At 35.8% G+C, this 19,294-nt stretch overlaps 4 protein-coding genes and 1 long non-coding RNA gene across 15 annotated transcripts in view; 3 read left to right on the top strand and 2 right to left on the bottom strand.

Annotated features, from left to right (window-relative positions):
* The window catches only part of LOC105673152 (aquaporin homolog protein drip), a 32,679-nt gene extending 29,332 nt beyond the window's left edge, over positions 1-3,347 (top strand). For all 5 annotated transcript variants that reach the window (XM_067357258.1, XM_067357257.1, XM_012368572.2 and 2 more), the window contains 2 exons: positions 1,287-1,430; positions 2,231-3,347. In XM_067357258.1, the coding sequence (XP_067213359.1) occupies positions 1,287-1,430; positions 2,231-2,629 (543 nt within the window). In that variant the 3' untranslated portion in view covers positions 2,630-3,347. The remainder of the gene's footprint in view (positions 1-1,286; positions 1,431-2,230) is intronic.
* A 132-nt stretch (positions 3,348-3,479) lies between these two features.
* Positions 3,480-8,240, top strand: LOC105673150 (SET and MYND domain containing, class 4, member 3). The gene is made up of 7 exons (XM_012368571.2): positions 3,480-4,412; positions 4,582-5,131; positions 5,724-6,046; positions 6,237-6,445; positions 6,658-6,782; positions 6,927-7,136; positions 7,324-8,240. The coding sequence occupies exons 1-7, from the start codon at positions 4,103-4,105 to the stop codon at positions 7,643-7,645; spliced, it is 2,049 nt and encodes a 682-aa protein (XP_012223994.2). The 5' UTR covers positions 3,480-4,102; the 3' UTR covers positions 7,646-8,240.
* Positions 8,023-15,886, bottom strand: Rbp1 (RNA-binding protein 1). 7 transcript variants are annotated; one of them, XM_012368747.2, is made up of 7 exons: positions 15,733-15,885; positions 14,869-15,084; positions 14,584-14,676; positions 13,674-13,721; positions 13,445-13,492; positions 9,440-9,526; positions 8,023-8,764 (listed from the first exon to the last, which is right to left on the bottom strand). In XM_012368747.2, exons 2-7 carry the CDS (start codon positions 15,075-15,077, stop codon positions 8,761-8,763), a joined length of 489 nt encoding a protein of 162 aa, XP_012224170.1. In that variant the 5' UTR covers positions 15,078-15,084; positions 15,733-15,885; the 3' UTR covers positions 8,023-8,760. The 7 variants fall into 7 exon arrangements, with proteins under 7 accessions (XP_012224170.1, XP_067213372.1, XP_012224172.1 ...); XM_067357271.1 differs by lacking the exon at positions 13,445-13,492; XM_012368749.2 differs by lacking the exon at positions 13,674-13,721.
* LOC137000502 (uncharacterized) lies at positions 15,797-16,195 on the top strand. The gene is made up of 2 exons (XR_010890750.1): positions 15,797-15,922; positions 16,021-16,195. It is a non-coding gene; the product is annotated as an uncharacterized lncRNA (long non-coding RNA).
* Positions 16,106-18,231, bottom strand: MED18 (mediator complex subunit 18). Its single transcript, XM_012368746.2, has 3 exons — positions 18,020-18,231; positions 17,639-17,885; positions 16,106-17,508 (listed from the first exon to the last, which is right to left on the bottom strand). The coding sequence occupies exons 2-3, from the start codon at positions 17,842-17,844 to the stop codon at positions 17,046-17,048; spliced, it is 669 nt and encodes a 222-aa protein (XP_012224169.1). The 5' UTR covers positions 17,845-17,885; positions 18,020-18,231; the 3' UTR covers positions 16,106-17,045.
* Between the last annotated feature and the right edge of the window lie 1,063 nt (positions 18,232-19,294).

Raw genomic sequence — 19,294 nt, 5'->3', positions numbered from 1 at the left:
TCGGAATTTAGGATTCGATATCGTGCGAATCGGCGGAAACGGCGAATCACGGATCGGTGAGCGTGAATTGACGGGGACCGAGAAAGATAAAGGGACAAAAGAAAAGAGAGAGAACACTTGCGTAATCCTGGTCGACGCATATGTGTGCCGATCGCCCGCGGCGAGCCGAGACCTTGCCGGCGTGCATGAGAACTGGGCCGCGCACGTCGTATCCCGGGCCCAAGTTGGACCTAGATGAGTCTGAGACGACGCCGCGGAGTCTGCCAAGTTCTCGCGTGCCATATTAATCCGGATGATACTAAGATTCCAAATGCGTCGGATTTTGCGAATACCGAATGCCTCTTACAGTGTGCTTGTGCAACAACCGCATAAGAACGACGTGATTATTAATGCAAAATGTTTGTGCCAGTAACGAGTGGAAATTTATGAGCAATTTGTAAAGTGAATTTTCAAGCGGGTTTACCAGCAATTTGCAAAATGCGCAGGTAAATTAGATCGATTTGCATTTGTCTATCGCGGTCACCATCTGTTGTCGATTAGCGACAACATGCGATGCTATTACGAATCGAACATCGACTGTTCTAGATGCGCCGCATTTGCATCAACTTAAACAGCCGCAACAAAAAGCGCATATTCGAAGTTTGCGAATGCGCTTGCAAAGATCGCGGTGCTAATTGAGAATTATTCGCTCAGAGAAATCAAATGTTTTGCATTCGTTTAAGTGAAATGAAATAAATCCACGTGATTTAATAAGCATTTTGAGAAATTTTTCGACAAGAAAAAAAATAATGTCGCAGTTAATAAACAAACTACTTTATAGCTACGAGAAGGCTGCTTCAAGATCGCTTCGAATCGTCCAATGCGATCTCTGCGTAATTACATGCCGAGTACGTATGGGGAATTTACAAGCAGGCGTTACAAGCTGCGAGATTGTCAAAACGTTTGCGGCGACGTTGATCGTTGGGAAATCATTCGAGATAAATCTGAGAAACGGATTTCGTCTGTCCACGGTGGGCGTGGGACCGATTGCGAAACGAGCTTTAGAAATATTCTCACGCGACGCGCGTTATTGACCACAAGCTCGCCGATCAAGAAACACACTGTTCATAATTGTTTCTAATTGCGAATCGACGGCAAAATAATGTTTTGCACTATTAATTGTTATAATAATAATACAAAAATAGTATGCTAAGAAATGCACTTAATGTTATTTTGAATTTATATTTAATTCCATTTATGTAGAACTATTTACTTATTAATATTAATAATTATTCTTTGAATTTCAGGCTTTAGGTCCGATTTCTGGTTGTCACGTGAACCCGGCTGTGTCGTTCGGTCTGATGGTCAGCGGAAATTGCACTTTTCTCAAAACCGTCAGTTATGTGGTTTGTCAGTGTTGCGGCGCTATTGCGGGATCCGCCGTTCTCAAGGTATGTAAAATCAAAGAGTTCGTTATACCTGTTTTTCCAGATTCAAGAATTAATTTAGATTTATATTCGTCGATGCAATAGATTTTCCCAAGAAATACCCTTCAATTAAAAAGACAGGGAAGCAAGTTTGACAAACGACTCGATTTAAAGTTTGATCCTATTTTCTATTATTCTAGAATCAATTATAATTATTCATAATTTAATTACTGAGCGGTTAGCCGCATTGCGCAAATGATAAAATGCATTAGGAGAGATCGATGCGTGCCACACATTCGACATTTTCATTGAAGTGCGCTCACTTTTCTCTCACACGCAATAATCATCGACGATCGTTCGGGCGAAGCGTGAAATTGATCGTTGATAGCCTGTCATTCCGATTTGGCGCGGGGCACACCGAAAGTGCCCCGGTCTCGCTCGTATCAATTAAATCGCCGTTGCGCAAGGTCAAGGTCCTCGACACCGTCTTCGATCACACGTTACATCAGCGACTGGTCGCGGCTGACCGGCTGGATCACGTGCGTGCGAGCGTGCTCGGCGCGTGCGCATCCATCGAGACTCTAATTAATTTCGGCGAATAAATTATTCATTTTCCAGTATATTATTTTCGCGATAGTTAACAATGCAATTCATCGGGGAGGAAGAAGTAGTATTTTACAAAATTCGCTGCGATAATGCGAAATGCGTCTCTTCCGCGTGCTTAAATTTAACGAAATAGCGCGCTTAGTGCGAACAACTTGAATCTCATTGCGAAGTTCTTCCCACAAAATCGAGTCTTCTAACCGAATCATCGTTTCGCCCAGATGATGATACCCAAGACGCAGATTGAGAACGGTCTGGGCGCCACTATGCTGGGCCCCGGCGTGTCGGTGGCCCAGGGTGTCGTGATGGAGGCGATTGTCACGTTTCTCCTGGTGCTGGTGGTGCACGCGGTCACAGACCCCAAGAGAACCGACACGAAGGGCTGGGCGCCGCTGGCGATCGGCCTGACGATCGCGGTGGCTCACATGGCGGCGGTGCCCATCACCGGCAGCAGCATGAACCCGGCCAGGACTCTGGGCCCGGCCGTGGTGGAGGATAATTATCAGGACATGTGGGTCTACTGGGTGGGTCCGCTCATCGGCGGCTGCGTAGCCGGCGGTGTGTACAGAATGGCGCTGAGGGCCAACAAGGAGGATGACGAGGGTTCGTACGATTTCTGAGGGACCCGGTCGGGATAACGGGTTCCCTTGGACGTGAGATGGATCCGGATAATGATTTCAGAATGAAACCGGAAGTCTCGCGGGTGTAAATAAGAGAATAGATTTGTGAGTGAGGATGATGATTTTACGATCGCGAGATGGTCTCGCGATCTTTGTCCGTCGTATTTAACAAAATAATATATTTCTGAGTAACACAATTTTTTGTTCTTTAAGTTTTGGATCTTTTGACAGTATTCGATTGAGACAAGGAGCATAAATACACGTTATTGTATAATATCAATGAGCAGCGTACCGAAAAATTACAATATATTAATAATATTATCAAATGATATATTGTTACGAAACAAGACGTACGTGTGTATGATATTATTATACAATAGCAATGTATGACATCAGATTATCTTAGAGATTTCTTTTTACCTTTAAAAAATTTGAGGTTGAAAATATTGTCCCCAAACGTGCGAACAAAAAAAAAGAGATTATTTAACTTATTACAATCAGTTTCATTATGATATCGTTATCAATCGACATTCTTCTTTCGTGTGAATTCTAAATCTGTACATTGCCAACACCTGATTTTTGTAAATACTGTACTTAAGCTAGCGAGAGATCGAACGTATTATCTATCATTCTAGTATAGCGTAGCATAGTTTGGCGTTTAAATAGTTTATAGCGCACGTCGCGTGCAATGATATGAATAAAAATATTAACCAATATATTTCTCCATCGCCATATTCACTATCTGGTCGTACTAATTTTTATTTTTGCAATTCTTGTTCTCTCCTTTTCTCTTACTTATAATTATAATTTATATTAATTTTCAGAAGATATAACATATTATTATCTAAGATTTTACGATATAGAGATAGTGCCTGAAAATGATAAAAATTAGAAATGATAAAAGATTTGTAATTGTAGGTGATTGAGTAATTCTAATCCGGACATATACAAGTGAACTTGTCACCCGGAAGATAATTATATATTCCCGTTTGCTAGAGCATATTCTCACGGTAAAACCGACGACCTCAAAATAGCGCACACCGAAATAGTCGTGTGCATAGTTCTTGCACTCCTAAAGCCAGACACATCACCAGAAGCCAGTACCTTCAAGTTGCCGGCCCACGACGTACATTTGGAATATGTTCTGGAATTAGTGACGTAATTTATTTGTTGAAAAGAATGTTGATCGTCCGAATTTCGTTTTAAGATTACCAGAAACGAGTAATTGCTAATATCGCTAAATAATTACACTGATAATTATTGAATGTGTGTTTCAGAATTAACAACTCTCGTTAATTCCGTCAAGAATGGTTCGGCATATTTAATATATACTCTTTTTTTAATTTATTCTATAAAATATAAAAGAAAATATAAAAATATAAAAGATTAAGCAAATAAATATTATAATAATACTACTATTGTGCAAAGTTACCATTAATTTATAACAGTTGTGAAGCATTTAAAGTACGAGCCATGTCGGGGAATGAATTGGAACCGGAAATCGGCGGGTTTTTCCGCTCGAATTTGTTGGCGGTACGAAAAGCGATTCACCAGCAGGAGTTCAGAAAATTTGCCGCCCTCGAGTCGAACGCCGAGAGGGTGGCTTTCGTTCTGAGCTATCCAGAGGCGCATCAGCTATCTTTAAAGGTGGAAGAGCCGATGGTCAAGAATAGCGATAACGCTATTCGTCTGAAGGACGTCGGGAATAAATATTTTAGTCGTGGAGAATTTGCTAAAGCTTTAGAGACGTATTCGAATGCAGCTCTTCTAGCATCGCCAGCAGGTAAATCTACGTGATTGATTGTAATGCGTATATTTCATCTGATTATGTTTGTAATTAATCTAATACGTTCACGATTAACGTAATGGCAATTTGTTCAATTGTTCCGTTTAATTATTGATAATTACACCGCTGGGAATTGTGCAGATTAATCTCAAACGCATATATTTAGAATTAAGCGTCATCGTGGCGAATCGCTCGGCCACGCTCTACCACTTGGAGCATCACGAGCACGCGTTGGAGGATATCGAGGAAGCCTCGCGTCTCGGTTATCCGAAGGACCTGTTCTACAAACTCGAGGAGCGACGGGCCAGATGTTTATTGGGCCTGAAGAGACACGATGAGGCGGTGGAAGCATTTAGACGAGCTCTCCAGGCTCTGGACGACGCCAAGATACCGTTGGAACGCAAGCAGAAGTTCGAGGCGGACATCAGGATGATGCTCGCGGTGATGGACAAAGGCAAACGGCTGAACGAAGCCACCTCGAAGAATCTTCCACGAATGAACGTGAAAAAGTCCAATAAGCACTTTGAGGAAAATCATAGCAGATTTATTTCCGAGAAAAAGAGAAACCCTCTGTATCCTTCTTGTAGCAGAGCGGTGGAAATTAAAGACGAGGGCGGTGACATAGGTAGACACGCCGTGGCGACTAGAGAGATAGCGCCCGGGGAGATCATAATCGTGGAACGACCGCATTGCGCCGTTCTATTGGCGGAGAACAGGTGAGTTAATTGAATAAAACACATACGACACTATATATATATTTATTTTTAAAACCTTTCAGTGAAAGTCTCACTCAAAAAAATGATCTGGCAATAATAGCTAAAATTTTCTAGGTGTAAAAAATTAACTAAAACAGATAAATGATTAGCAACTGTTGTGATATTGCATATGTAATTACTTAATCAGTTTAGATGACAGAAACAGAATATATATCTGTATTGTTTGTGAACTTTAAAAAGAAAGTTTCTCTAAAGCGCCTATCTATATAAGATCAATCACGTGTTAGATCATGCAATGAATAACATTTAGCAATGGTACCTAAATTTTTCAGAAGCTATTGCTAGAACATTACTGCTATAAATTCTATATGTGACAAACAATGTTTTCACAGATACGAAAAATAGCGATACATTCTTGTTGCGATATCTAGAAATCTAACTACATCAGCGAAATATTTTTTTGAGTGCTCTTTATATTATTTTAGCGGCGGCGCTAGAAATATTTCAATTTCACACTTTTTGTATTTTTTTTTCAAAATATTCAATAAGTTACTTATACAAAAAATAAAACGCATAACAATTCGATGTCCAGGCTCACGCACTGTCACTTGTGCTTCGCAAGAATATTCGTGCCAACACCGGCGGCTTGTCACGCCTGCAGCTGCGTCGCATACTGCAGTCGCCGCTGCAGAGACGCGGATGCTCAGGTGCATCTGCGGGAATGCAAACTACTGCCGGCTCTGTGGCACTCGAGGGCTTCTGTGACATGCTTCCTAGCTTTAAGGGCGATCATGCAGAAACCTTTCGAGGAAACGATGAAGTTTAGGGACCGACTCAAGAATTCTGAGAATGTATCGAAGTTCTCCGCGAAGAATCCGTATCTAGGAGATGATTACATAAACTTTTATAATTTAGGTGACAAATTAAAAAAATTAAAAACATAATAATTATAACATTTTATAACGTTCTATCATATTTCTATTTTAACTAAAATAATTAATCATATGTGGAAAATTAAGATAAATTATTTCCTAATGAAATAATTATCCAAATCTTCTATTTTTTATTATGCTATATAATTTTTTTCTATTGACATTTTTTTTAGTCACCCACGAAGACAAGAGGTTGCCCGAGGATCTTTTTCACAGAGCTTACATGGCAGCCTGGTTGTTCAGATTGCTGAAAACCGGCGAATATTTTCCGGAAAACGTGAAAACTACCGATTCGGCGGAGAGCAGATTGTCCGACGAGGAATTGTTTATCTCAGAGCTACTCTTGCACAATTTGCAATTACTGCAATTCAATTCGCACGAGGTAATATAACACAATGCGATATTGTATTTCTCAATTATAGTATTATAAAAGTTTATTTTGATTTATAATAAAGCGAATTAATTCTAAAGCAAGTGGATTGTATTATTATAAAATTGCAAAGCGTATTTCTATAAATAAAGAAATATAAGATTTAATTTTATTTGCGCTTTCACACACACACAATTTCTGACTATATCGTTTTTTTTTTCTAGATTTCTGAGTTGATCAAACCGAAAGGAGAAACGACGCTCGCCAAAGCCAAGAGTGTTTTCATAGGCGGTGGAGTTTATCCTACAGTTGCGATGTTGAATCACTCGTGCAATCCTGGTGTAGTAAGGTAAATAGTCTAGATAATAGCATTCTGTTTCATTACAATTTAGATATTCATTAACTTCGTTATTATTGACTATTAATTTAAATGTTGATTTTTAATCAAAAGAACAATATACATTTTATAAATGCAAAGTATATTAATCGCTAGATACTTCGTCGGTACTACCATGATCGTTCGCGCCGTTCGTACAATTAGTGCGGGTGAAGAAATTTCGGAAAATTACGGTCCCATCTTCACAACCATGCCCGAAAATGATCGCAAGAGAAGATTGAGAGTGCAATACTGGTTTAATTGCAATTGCGAGGCATGCTCGGAGCATTGGCCGCTTCTGGAAGAACTAGATCCAACGATACTCAGGTATTTATCAGGCATTAATCAAATGTGATGAATTGAAACTTATTTGCATAAATGCTTTTTGGTTGCAAATTAATAGTTTTAGAATCGATTGACACGTTTAAATACAAGATTGAACAAAAATATCTTATTATGTATTATTAAATTAATCGACTAAATTATTTATTTTATCATTATTTTGTTTTTCAAGATTTAAATGCGAAACTGGACCTTCCTGCGGTAATGTATTGCTGATTAGAAGTACTACAAATGAATTCATGATCGGGTGCGCGAAATGTGGCAACAGCACAAACATTCTTAAAGGTTTGAAGGCTCTGCAGGACACAGACGCACTCTTCAAGGTCGCATGTACGAATCTCGAGGAAGGCCGAAATCAGCAGGCGCTGAAAGCTTATCTGGAGATCTTGAAACTGCTGGATGAGACTCTGGCATTGCCTACTAGAGATTATCACATCTGCCAGCAAGGAGTTAAACTGTGCATCCTCGCTTTAGGCAACGCAGCTTACGTTTAATTATTATTATTTATAACATGTAAGTTTTATAATTCTTTATTTGCAAAATTAAAAATTCTTATTCTAATTTTTCAGTGTAAAACGATTGGGGATTTCTATATTTAAATTAAATTTTCTTCATCGAGATATTTATCAAAATATCAATCAAATGAGGAAGAATATTGAAAATTGATATTAAATATACACTAACATATTTATCTTTATCAAATATTGGAGAAAAAAATGTTAATTTTTCCTATCTTTATAATATTTCTATATGGCATTTTTTATTAATTACGAATATTTTTTATGAAATATGCATTATGCACATAAAACTTTGTTATTTAACATAATGCAATCATTTTTCGGGTATTTAGTGTGAGGAAGCATGTAAAATGTATGATTGAATATCGTTTATTGGTACTTCTGATCATATATGTATTATCGAAGTTAGTAAAGAAGACAGTTACGCGATTTTCTCATTGATGCTCGCAATATACATAAAAATTTGTATTTGATATGAATACATTAACTAATTTAATATTATTTATGTCTTAAATCCAAAATAAAAAATTATACAATGAAAAAAAAAAAAAAAAAAAAAACAAAAATAAAACTATTTGCTTTTTTCTGACTGAATAGCTTAATCGTTAATGTTAATAATTATATGTATTAATTAATTATTGTTAGTAAGCATGTGCCTTATAGTAATAGTCAAAATCATAATGAACATTTGCGTGATAAATTTAATATTATAAGAAACATCTTATCGAGAGTAATTACTAGAATACATAGTTATTAATAGATGCACACTGTGTGCTGTGTATTACGATATACAACATAATTTGAGTGTTTTTATGTGTACGTGGATTCATAATTAAATTGACGAGGATAATGTTGTAACATTAAATTCGTGTAATCCATAAAATCGTCAAAATGTTTGTTACTTTACCTTTTTTCTATTTATTATTATAATAATTTATAGTTCCGAAGATTAGAAGTAGGTGTGTGGGTGCTTTAACAATCAATGTATGTACATATAAAACTGTTTTTCGCTCTTTCTGTCTTCCAAACTTTCTTGTAATACGTAATACCGTCCTCTTTCCGATTTCTTTGTTTTTCTGCAATGTTCTCACTTAACTGCAATTAAATAAAGAATAATAAATTTTCAATAGAATATTTTTCAATTTTCTCTTTTTTAATTGCGAGAGAGGACGTTGCTTTCTTCGGAATAGCATTGTACAGTTTTGATTCAGTTTTGATTCAGTTTTGATTCAGTTTTGACTCAATTTGCGTGAATGCAAAATTTTTGCTGTCCCATAATAACTTGCAATACTTTTTGCTTTTTGTCCATCTGATCACATCAAATTCGACACAAAAACTCGCACATTCGTTTGAGCATTGTACTCTCTCTTTATTAATTATTCTTTTATTACACTATACTATACCTAAGATATCTATTCTTTAATTGCACTGAATTCAGAAAATTTTTGTTACTTAGGGTTAATATACCAATATATTAACCCTAGTTAAGGCGATGTGCTGGAGTGGTCTGTTTTACCAATTTTTTTTAAACAGACTATACTTTTTTTTGGCTATGTAGAATGAAAAATCCTTTTCTGTAATTAAAGTATATATGCTTATACAGACGTCCGCCCTGCATAAGCATAAATACTTTAATTACAGAAAAGGATTTTTCATTCTACATAGCCAAAAAAAAGTATAGTCTGTTTAAAAAAAATTGGTAAAACAGACCACTCCAGCATCACCTTGACAGATTATTGTATAATAATACCAGTCGGTATAAATTAATACCGTCTGTCACGGGAATCCGATCGTGAGCGGCGATCTCGGCTGCGGCTCCGGGTTAACGATCTCCTTCGGGGGCTGCGAGACCTTGACCTAAAAGAGTAAAGACGGTTTAGTATCATTTTCACTTTGGCACGGGAATGGCAAGGGAAATTATTAGTGCGCACATCTCGGCTGCGTCACGAGCCATGTGAATTTGCCGTGTCAAAAAAAAAAATATATTACTTACTTACACACAATGTTATTTCAGAATAGTGATACATCATTTATCTTGAATTATCCAATTAATGACGTTATTTAAAAAATATTAATATAAAATAATACTAGTTATTATAATAAACAAGCGATCATTCAACACATATGCATTATCAATTATTAAATATTAATTTAATTCTTACTTTGTGCGGTTAATTACTCGGTCTTCAAAGAATATTTTGTTTCATTACTATCGCAACGAACTTTTAAATTAAATGCAATTTGCTGAAATAATATTGATTCTGAATTTGTAATTGTCACTTTTATGGATTGGTTAATATTATCTACGTAATTTATTTTTATTTTGCAGTGATCGCTTTCTTGTTGCGGCAAAAAAGAAAAGATTGATGATTGGAATTCGTTACAGTTAATTTGTACCAATTTTGTTCGAGACGGAGCAGAGTGGCGCGATAAAACACGTACGAAAAATCATTATCGAGGTAACTGCAAGAGAATTAGGATTATTGATAAACTTCTATTTTGCCTAAAGGGTGATGTATAAAAACTACGTAGTTAGATACGATTAATAATGAATTAATATACAAAATGACGGCTCACCAATCGAATGCGAAATCAATCAAAGAAAGTAGAGGATTAACTTTAATAGTTAAATCATTTAAATCTTTTATGAGAGAATAAATGTTACATATATCTTTCGATATATATATTTATATTTATATTACGTATATCTCGGTCGGGAATTTTCTGATTCAATCAGTTCTCGTGAATTTATTTTTCTAACAATCTCCAATTAAATCGAAATCTCTATTTGATGAAAATCAATTGAGAATAATTCTTAACTTCGCGTTTAACTCTTCATTGAATCAGATAGCATTCCTGCCCGAAGTAACAAATTGAAAACAAAAAAAAAACAAAAAAAAAAACAAAAAAAAATGTAAAAAAATGTAAAAAAATAATAGAAAAAGATAAAGATAAAAAATCTTTGAAAATCTGTGAAATACCAGACAACTGTGAACATGTAGTGGTTGGTGGTGGTAGTTGGTTGGTGGGTGGTAGTGGGATGGTGTGTAGTAGGTGGTGATCAGTTCGCTTTTTTTTGCTCGAGTCGAAGAGTGAGAAGATTTCTCGGCGGCAACTCTCACACGCGCTCAGTTGTCGTGGCTAAACACACGTCTCTAAGTGATGGTCGACGAGTAGGTAGGCAGTAGTAGTAGTAGTAGTAGTAGTGGTAGTAGGTAGTAGTAGTAGTAGTAGTAGTAGTACTAGTAGGTAGTAGCAGTAGCTGTACTAGTCGGTCTCAAAACGACGAACTACCGAGAAGACAGTCGTTCGCAGTCGAATGGAGACGCGCTGGACAGAATTACTGTGTGGACAGAATGTGACTTTTTTTTTTATCGCGATTGGTTCGTTCAAGATGGTGGCCGGCCGGTTGTGGGTGGCGGTTTTCTCACGGTGGCGAATTTTTTTTGGCGATTAACTCAGCGTGCCGCTATCCCCCTAAAGCTGAGACGAAGAGTCGAAGAAGGTGGATCACAACAACACCCGGTGGTTGGTTGACTGGTCGGTTGGTGGTTGGTGATGGTGGTGGAAGAATAGTAGTAATAGTGGTGATCGAAGGGGATAGTCTCGTAGTAGAGCGACTGACGGTTTTTTTTTTTGTTTCGGTTTCAAGACGGTTTTTGCGGTGCAACGACGGCGGACGGGGGACAGCAACGAAAGAAGGCTACGTTTTTTTTTCTTTTTTCGAAGGTGGCTTTCTGGCGGTACTCCGGCAGCGGCGACGGCGCACGCAAACTGTTGTTTCGGTTGTTGCGCCGTTGTGTGCTAATGTGTGCGTCGCAACACCCACAACGCACAAACACATCGACGGGCGACGTGACGTGATGTGACGTGACGGACGTACGGACGGCTTCCTACATACTCGGTGACTTGGTGGTGACTGATGGTGACTTGGTTGGTTGGGAAGTTAGTGGGCAGGCAGGCATATTTTTTTTTATATTGGTCTCGTTTGTTTTGCGATCGACGACGATTGCGAGATTGACGATTTGCTTTTTTCGCGTATATAATACGCTTGTTCACGGTGGTTGAAGTAGTAGTAGTGGCGGGAAGACGAGCAGAGCTAGGAGTTGATGCACGTTGAATCTGCAAACGTTAGTTTTAGCAATATAATAATCAACGTTATCATATTCCTGGCCACTATATCGCGTAGTTTTTTTTCTTTTTTTTTTTCATTAGTTTTTTGAAACTTTTAACATTGCGGGAAAAAATTTCGCGAATAGAACTAGATAACAATTGTACACGCGCTCGCTTCGCCGTTGTAACCGATCGATTTCTACATTCTTTTATCCTAGACTGCCCACTCAAATGCATACAAAAAAAAAAAAGAGAGAAGAGAGATCTTCTCTTTTGTGCCTCGTGCTGATAGACTCGGAGTTATATGTGATGATATGTATATTGCTCCGGTAGATCATATTCTCATCGCGACGCACTAAGCATGTCAATTTTTTATAAACTTGAATTTAGCAAACAGCAATGCTGGCCATCGACTAGCATTATAATTACTTGCATAAAATCGAAATACATTCCCTCACTGATACTTTTTATATATTGCTCTTATTTTCCAAGGTATGGAAACATTTTCGAAATTAAATAATGAAGTTTATAACTTTGATCATAATTTGATACTTTATTCACGCTGTCGTGCGTATGCGATAAGAAGTGACAAAAGTACAAGAGAAGAGAAGAAAAGAAGTGTTCGCCCTATTCACCTATTTTTTTTAAATATTTCTCAATATCAGATTTCTATCTAAGATTAAACCATTACTATTCAAGAATAAAAATAGAATCGATAAAGAAGCTACTTTCATATTATCTTCTTACTTTCTTATATTAATTAGAAACAAATCATTATTTTTATAGGAACTAATAAATAATACATGAGAAACGATGAGAAATTGCTCATATAACTTGATTTAACCATTGAATTGCAAAGTGTTAGCCTCCGTTATCGCTATTATTACTAAATTAACTTTCATAATCTCACCAACAAAAAAAAATGCAATCTCATAAAGCCGTGTACTAAATTTTATATCTCCTATCATTCGACTTCGAACTTCGAAAGATCCTTTACTGTGATTTAAAGAACAAAATCGCTAAAGACAAATTTACACACAAAATTTTAGATTGCAAATCTGCTTTCACGAAACTATCGTGCGTTTAATCTAACAGTGTCTCTGGGATCAATCCTGTATTATTATCACATTATGTCTAATTCCTCCTCGTCTTTGCCTAACATCGCATAGTTCGTTCAGTCCTGTCCTCCCTCCAACTCAATTGCAAATTGAACGCTTTTCTTTTACCGTCGCTCGAATGCCCACGATTCGCCACAATCTACTCTCTCTAAACTATCCGATTACGAGATCACTTAGAGAACGAATAAACGATGAAATTGATTATATTTTCATAAAATTCTTATTAAATGAGTTACAACATATAAATCTTTACTTTCTCGAGAAAAACAATGTCGTAGATTAGTTTATTTTTATCATCGTTCTCCAAGACGTCTCTAAATGCCTCTAATGAGTAGTGATTATAGTGACCATATTTCATATCGTGATCTATAGATAATGCATGCAATATGTATTTACGTCGGTGAATGTAAGCTCGCTCGGAAAATATGCATACTTACTAGTTGCCATTTCCTTTTGCCATAGTTGTAGATTGTAGGTTCTGAAAAACCTTCGCAAAGCGAGACACGAAAGATAATTTAAAAACATAACAAAGAGTATTAATTACCTAGAGCAGTGGCTAATCGATGATCTCCGCGAGCTTCTCGAACAGGATCTATAAAAAGAAATTAAAAAGAATATACGTCTGCCGAGTGTCTTGCCAACGCTCGTATTGAGAGATTTTCATTTGTCTTAGTAGCACCTGAAAATTGCGATTAACGGCGAGAAAGAAGCTAGACGGATTTTTTGTCAAAGAGAAGGGAGCCGGAAGACTAAGAGGGGTGGGAAAATCTTACCTCGGGTAACGACCCAAAGATTTCCTGCGAGGACTGCGCGACCTGGACCTATAAATTTGTCAAAAAAAGAAAAAAAAAAGGTAATCTTATAAACCCAATTGCTAACTGAAGCGTATGCCCGAAACATTACAATGGGAAAGATAGTGTGAAAGAAAGAAATAGATGAGCGCTAAGTGATAATCGGTGGAGATCATTTCCATGCTAAGGTAGAAAGGAATCTTTCAAAAGACCAACATATTTGCAAAAATGCTACATCGATCGATGCCGATCAATTCTAAAATAACGAATATAAAAAAAGATCTGAAATGAGATTAGAAAAAATATTTGTTGACACTTGGTATTCGTAGGCAATAAGGAATATATTTTTATTTCCTTATTGCCTATCACCTTAGCACGAAGTTTTGACGGTTCAATATGACGCATGATTCGACATGCAAAAAGTGGATTTAGCTGCGCTCTGGCTAATCCCCGAAATTAACCATACACCATATTCATGCAGACTTAATCTCTGACTATCTAAACACTTTGTGGCATCGTGCTGCACAATTCGACATCTCGAACTCGCGACTGTGAACGAGGAGGATTAGCCAGACACACTACAATAAAAAGACACGATATATAAATATATATAAACTAAATATATATGACGGCGATCCTACAAAGAGATATACAAGAGAAAATATTGAATCTCGCGGTACTGTGCACGACCGTGTTCAGTGAAATAAAGGAACAGACCCGTGCATTATTCGTCTGTCTGATAAGAGCACATCTTGTTCTCGAGGCAAGAGAAAGACTTTTTTCCATCATAAATACCTACGTTGGCGAAGGACGCTTAGTGGTCTGTCGCTGTTCTAATATTTTTTTCACTGTAAAATTCGCGATTTTTATGAAGTATTTTAAGTTTTCTTACCTGGAATATCTAGGACCTGGCCTCCGACCACCACCACCTCGTCGGCTTCTCCCTGAAGACATTTCTACTCTCATTCTGGTCCCACAACAGCGTCTGAAAGATTTTATTACTTTAAATCATTAACTGTTCTTATTTTCAAGACAGAGAGTCAAAGAGATAATTGCACAATCTTATGGGGAGATAATGAAAATATATAGATATCTAATAATCAATAATTATTCTAGTGCTTCTAATTTATTATTGGCTAATTATTGGTTTACTATTATAAAAACTACTGGTTCTTACGTTCCGTCTAATCCTCTGACTGCATCTTCAGCATCTCTTGGATCTTCAAACTCCACAAACGCAAAACCTGGTGGGTTTCTAGCTACCCACACATTTCTTAAAGGACCGTACTTACTAAACGCACTCTCAATTTCATGCTTGCTGGCACTACTGCCCAGATTTCCCACATAAACCTTGCAGGACAATTCCCATTCACGATAACGTGACATATTGTACCTGCGCAAAGAAATCAAAACATAATATACATAGAAATACATTTATAAAAAACTTCCTTCAATAGAAATTACAATATACAGAATGATGAAAGTTTCCAATTGCTTTCGTAACCTATTAAATGTAATTTCTTTAATTTCTTTAATTTCTTTAATCTCAATAATCCAAATCTTTTACTCTATTTTGAGTATACACACGTGTTTATAGACTCGATAATTATTCTAAAAATTTAGAAAAAAAAAATTTGATTCATTAACTGTTTGCTCTACTAACTGAAAAAACTATACAACACCTCAATTTATTGATTTATTTTCAAGATTGAAAACTATGTTGTAACGTTGAATTTGGTGTCACTTCGTTACAAACACATTTTTTGCCATCCCGTTATCTCTCACACAGAAATTCGTAACTCATACGCACATTGCTCAACATTTTTTCTGAATTAGAATATTTAATTGTTTTTATGTTACTGCTTTCCCGCCATTTTGAACAAGGCAAAACGATACCGAGTCTCAATAACTTCGACGCCATGGCTACTTCGATGAAATTTTACGTATTTTTTTTTATTCTTATTAATATTCTTTGAGCACATTGAACGGATAAATGCCTAAGTTTGCATAGCAGTTTGTTGATTGAACGATCCATATTTACCTTAGAGTGTTGATTAAAGCTTTGACCAAGCTACCAAATGTGCTTCGCGCTACACTTCGGCACTGCTGTTGCAACGGAGTTGACGATAGTGGACGATGAAAAGGAAGTGGATATATGGTTATCGAGCGTGAAACACGTAGAGTCCTCTATCCACTTATTTTGAACATATTTTGGTACTTCAGAGTCAAGCGTGAGTTTAATATAAATAAAATTTAAATCAATGATTTTATTTAAAATGTTAATAATTCACATTATTCAATGATTAATTTTTAAATAATTATTGATCAGATTTCAATACGTTAATTGTGGCGAGATTCTTGTGGCGAGAACAAGAGAATTTTGAGGTTATGTGCGTAGTATCAGAATTACGTACTTAATAATATCAATACAAGCAATTTTATTATAATTTATGCACATGTAGCTTAATTAACATTTATGAGCAAATAAACTATTCGAAAATAAAGTTCAGTGGTTGACGGCTTTAAATAATGTTGGAAAATCGATAATTAGATGCAGACCTGTGGATTCACGTTGTACTAGAGTACAAGTTGTGCCAGACCGCCGGGATTTCCGGTAAAGTCCCGGAATTTGTCGGTTGATCCCGTGTCCAGTAATTGAAGTTTTTTGTCCCGAAAATGTATAATTTTAACGAAATCCCAGGATTTACCTCAAATTTTTAGGCCATTTCTCACGATCGCAACTGTCGACACTTACATTAAAGACATAAATAATCAGAAAAAAACTTTCAAGAAAACTATACATCCTAATTTTCGACTCGCCTTTCTGTCTTAAAAAAAAAACACGAACACCTAGCAACGACTCTTTTTGCCTTTTTCTCCCAAGATTATTTGTTAATTTATTGGAGCCTTAGTATTATTATTAATTTTGTTTAAAAAAAACAATGTACAAGCGTTAATGTTAAAATAAATGATTGAGATAAGATAGTCTTTATAGATATAGCTATTATTTTTAAGTTCTCTATACTAATTTTACATTTTATAAAAGATAGAAATAAATTCTTCATGCCAAATTAAGAAATCTGAGAGAAAGCTCAATGAATAAGTACAGAGCATCTTTTATAAATCGTGATGAGTCAAGTTAAAACGTAAAATGGAAAAATTTTACCCGTTAGATTATAATAAATACTAAAACTATGATTGTTAAAAAAGTATTTAAAAAATTTCCTCTTTTAATTACTTTTTATTCTTCTAATTATTTTAATTGCGACATTTATTTTCAATTTGACCATCCAATATTCAACTTTACAATTTATTCAAAATGCTCCATATTTTTTTCCGATAAAAATCTCATAATTAATGTACTAATCTCTTGTAATCTATCTTCTCCAATTGCACCAAAGGTCGTAGTTGTTCCGCAAATACTCTCATGTCTTCTGCTATGGCATCTTGTCCACTTGGAGCTAGCACACTTAGCTCTACCAGATAACTCGGTGTTATATAATCCGGTACAGATTCTGGCACTTTGTTCATTTGATTTACTTTGATAATCTTTGAAACAATAATCTTCATTCGACCTTTGCGAAATATGTAACCACGAGTAATATATTCATAATCCAATTTACAGCCCAGTTCAGTGAGGAAATCCACCACAGTGTTGCTAGTAGCAATATCGATGCTGCTTCGTACAATTGTGGGCCGAGATTTATCGCCTAATTCGGGCTGGCCAATATATCGTAGTTGCCATGGCATATCGGCAAAGTTCGGTTCCATAGAGCGACGTACACGTAGCAATAGAGGTTGCTCCTGCGGGGAACCTCTGAAAAATCAAACAAGTTCTAATATTCAGTATTATGAAAATTAATCTTTTATAATTATGATAATAGCAACCATTTTCAGATCAAAATATCTCTCAAATAAAAATAGAGAGAAAAATACAGGGACTGTACCTGCGAATACTGAAACACATCTCATGATCACTAAAGGTCTCTGGTCCACTATCCACATTGTCACATAAGCCACGAAGCCTATGTAGCAATACCTCTACGGATTTGTCCACTACAGATCCCTGCAGCAAGTACTCCTGATTTGGTATAATGTTGGACTTTTGAGCAGCACACAAATTATCCATAGCAGTATTAATTGGAGCAGTCATGTTGGTTTATAAGAAGCAACAGACTTGGAGCTATAGTAAAACTGGAGAAAATAAAATAAAGCTGTTATAGAATAGATAGATGGAAATTATTAATTGTCGATACTTCTTATATATAATTTACATGAATATACATATATGTACTAAATATCAATCAAAAAATATATATATAACCTACATTTCTCCCAATGAGTTCTTTTTCTTTTCGCAGGCTACCGCTCCTTTAAAACTAAAGTTACACGTTTTTCAATTTGTTTTATTAACTGATAATTACACACTCATTACACAGATAAAAATAATAATATCTAATGTTTATAATACTCTTGAATGCTCCGTGATGACGTTAGACTGAGGGGAACAGCTTCAGTGCCACATATCCAGAAAATAGCGAACTAAAAATGTCACGTGATGAGAAGTGAAGAGTTTCAATTTATACATTCGCAAATACTGAGTTATTTAATCAAATATTGTAGCAAATTTTTACCCTTGGAATTTTTTATACCAAAGAAAGAAATTATATCATATTTATTTTAAAATGCCATTTTATGAATGAAGAATTACTTTTTTTTTATTATGAGAAATGCACGTTATATATTAATTTCTAAGCACAAGTACAACTTTAAAATTTAAATTAATATATTTTACCGACGCTTACTTCATTGCATTTCGAAGAACTCTCCGAAACAGAAGTGAAATCATAATAAATTCAAGTTATATAAGGTAAAATAACAGAGATATATAAACGTAAAAATACAATAACATAAAATAAACATAAAAAATTTGAAACCATTACTAAATACGTGGTGGATAAATTTTATCTTTACGAGAAAGTCGATATTTAGTTCATAAAATTAGCATAACCAATAATTATCACAGGCGCACTAATTTTCTTATGTATTTCAGATCACTTAAATCGTCAAAGACTAATATTTTTGTTTGGTTTTCGGACAATCCAGCAGTCTCTATTCTTTGCATGCTTCCCAATATGTCTGGATGTGAAATCTATTAAATGGTCGCTCAAATTGTGATGAACAGGAAGAGATGTGTTCTTACGACAAGTACTACATCGCATCTCATAATCATCACTTTCTTTGAAAGACTTCCAGAGGAAGGAAAGCTATGGTCAATTAGTCGTTGAGGAGAATGTTGAAAGTAAGTGATTATCTAAGAATTCAAACTTTGACGGCAAAATTATATCCACGGATCATCTTTCCGTTTCTTCTGTTCTTTATGCGAGTAACTTTTTTGGTATATAGATTTCATATGCAAAGGCAAATCATTGATGTTGATTCACTATATATTTTTTTCACAAAATTTGCATTTTGCTTGAAAATCTGGTAGCTTTTTATAATATTGCAAAAACCGATTATTTGTAATAGATTTACGTGATAGCATAGACATTGTGTTCGTTTCAAGTAACTTCAAAAACGCGTATAATACAATACAGTACAAG

Source organism: Linepithema humile, chromosome 6, assembly GCF_040581485.1.
Source record: "Linepithema humile isolate Giens D197 chromosome 6, Lhum_UNIL_v1.0, whole genome shotgun sequence".
NCBI lineage: Eukaryota > Metazoa > Arthropoda > Insecta > Hymenoptera > Formicidae > Linepithema > Linepithema humile.
Note: the sequence above shows the minus strand (reverse complement) of the source record. Positions and strands in the feature narration are given on the sequence as shown.

What these genes read in the sequence shown, in the direction of transcription:
- LOC105673150 (XM_012368571.2), top strand. Translation starts at nt 4,103, where the DNA reads ATGTCGGGGAATGAATTGGAACCGGAAATCGGCGGGTTTTTCCGCTCG. An exon ending in TCTTCTAGCATCGCCAGCAG is followed by an intron (nt 4,413 to 4,581) that starts GTAAATCTACGT and finishes GCATATATTTAG; the next exon opens with AATTAAGCGTCATCGTGGCG. An exon ending in CTAGATCCAACGATACTCAG is followed by an intron (nt 7,137 to 7,323) that starts GTATTTATCAGG and finishes TTGTTTTTCAAG; the next exon opens with ATTTAAATGCGAAACTGGAC.
- Rbp1 (XM_012368747.2), bottom strand. Translation starts at nt 15,077, where the DNA reads ATGTCACGTTATCGTGAATGGGAATTGTCCTGCAAGGTTTATGTGGGA. An exon ending in GTCAGAGGATTAGACGGAAC is followed by an intron (nt 14,677 to 14,868) that starts GTAAGAACCAGT and finishes AAAATCTTTCAG; the next exon opens with ACGCTGTTGTGGGACCAGAA. An exon ending in TCGATTAGCCACTGCTCTAG is followed by an intron (nt 9,527 to 13,444) that starts GTAATTAATACT and finishes TTACTCTTTTAG; the next exon opens with GTCAAGGTCTCGCAGCCCCC.
- MED18 (XM_012368746.2), bottom strand. Translation starts at nt 17,844, where the DNA reads ATGACTGCTCCAATTAATACTGCTATGGATAATTTGTGTGCTGCTCAA. An exon ending in ATGTGTTTCAGTATTCGCAG is followed by an intron (nt 17,509 to 17,638) that starts GTACAGTCCCTG and finishes TTGATTTTTCAG; the next exon opens with AGGTTCCCCGCAGGAGCAAC.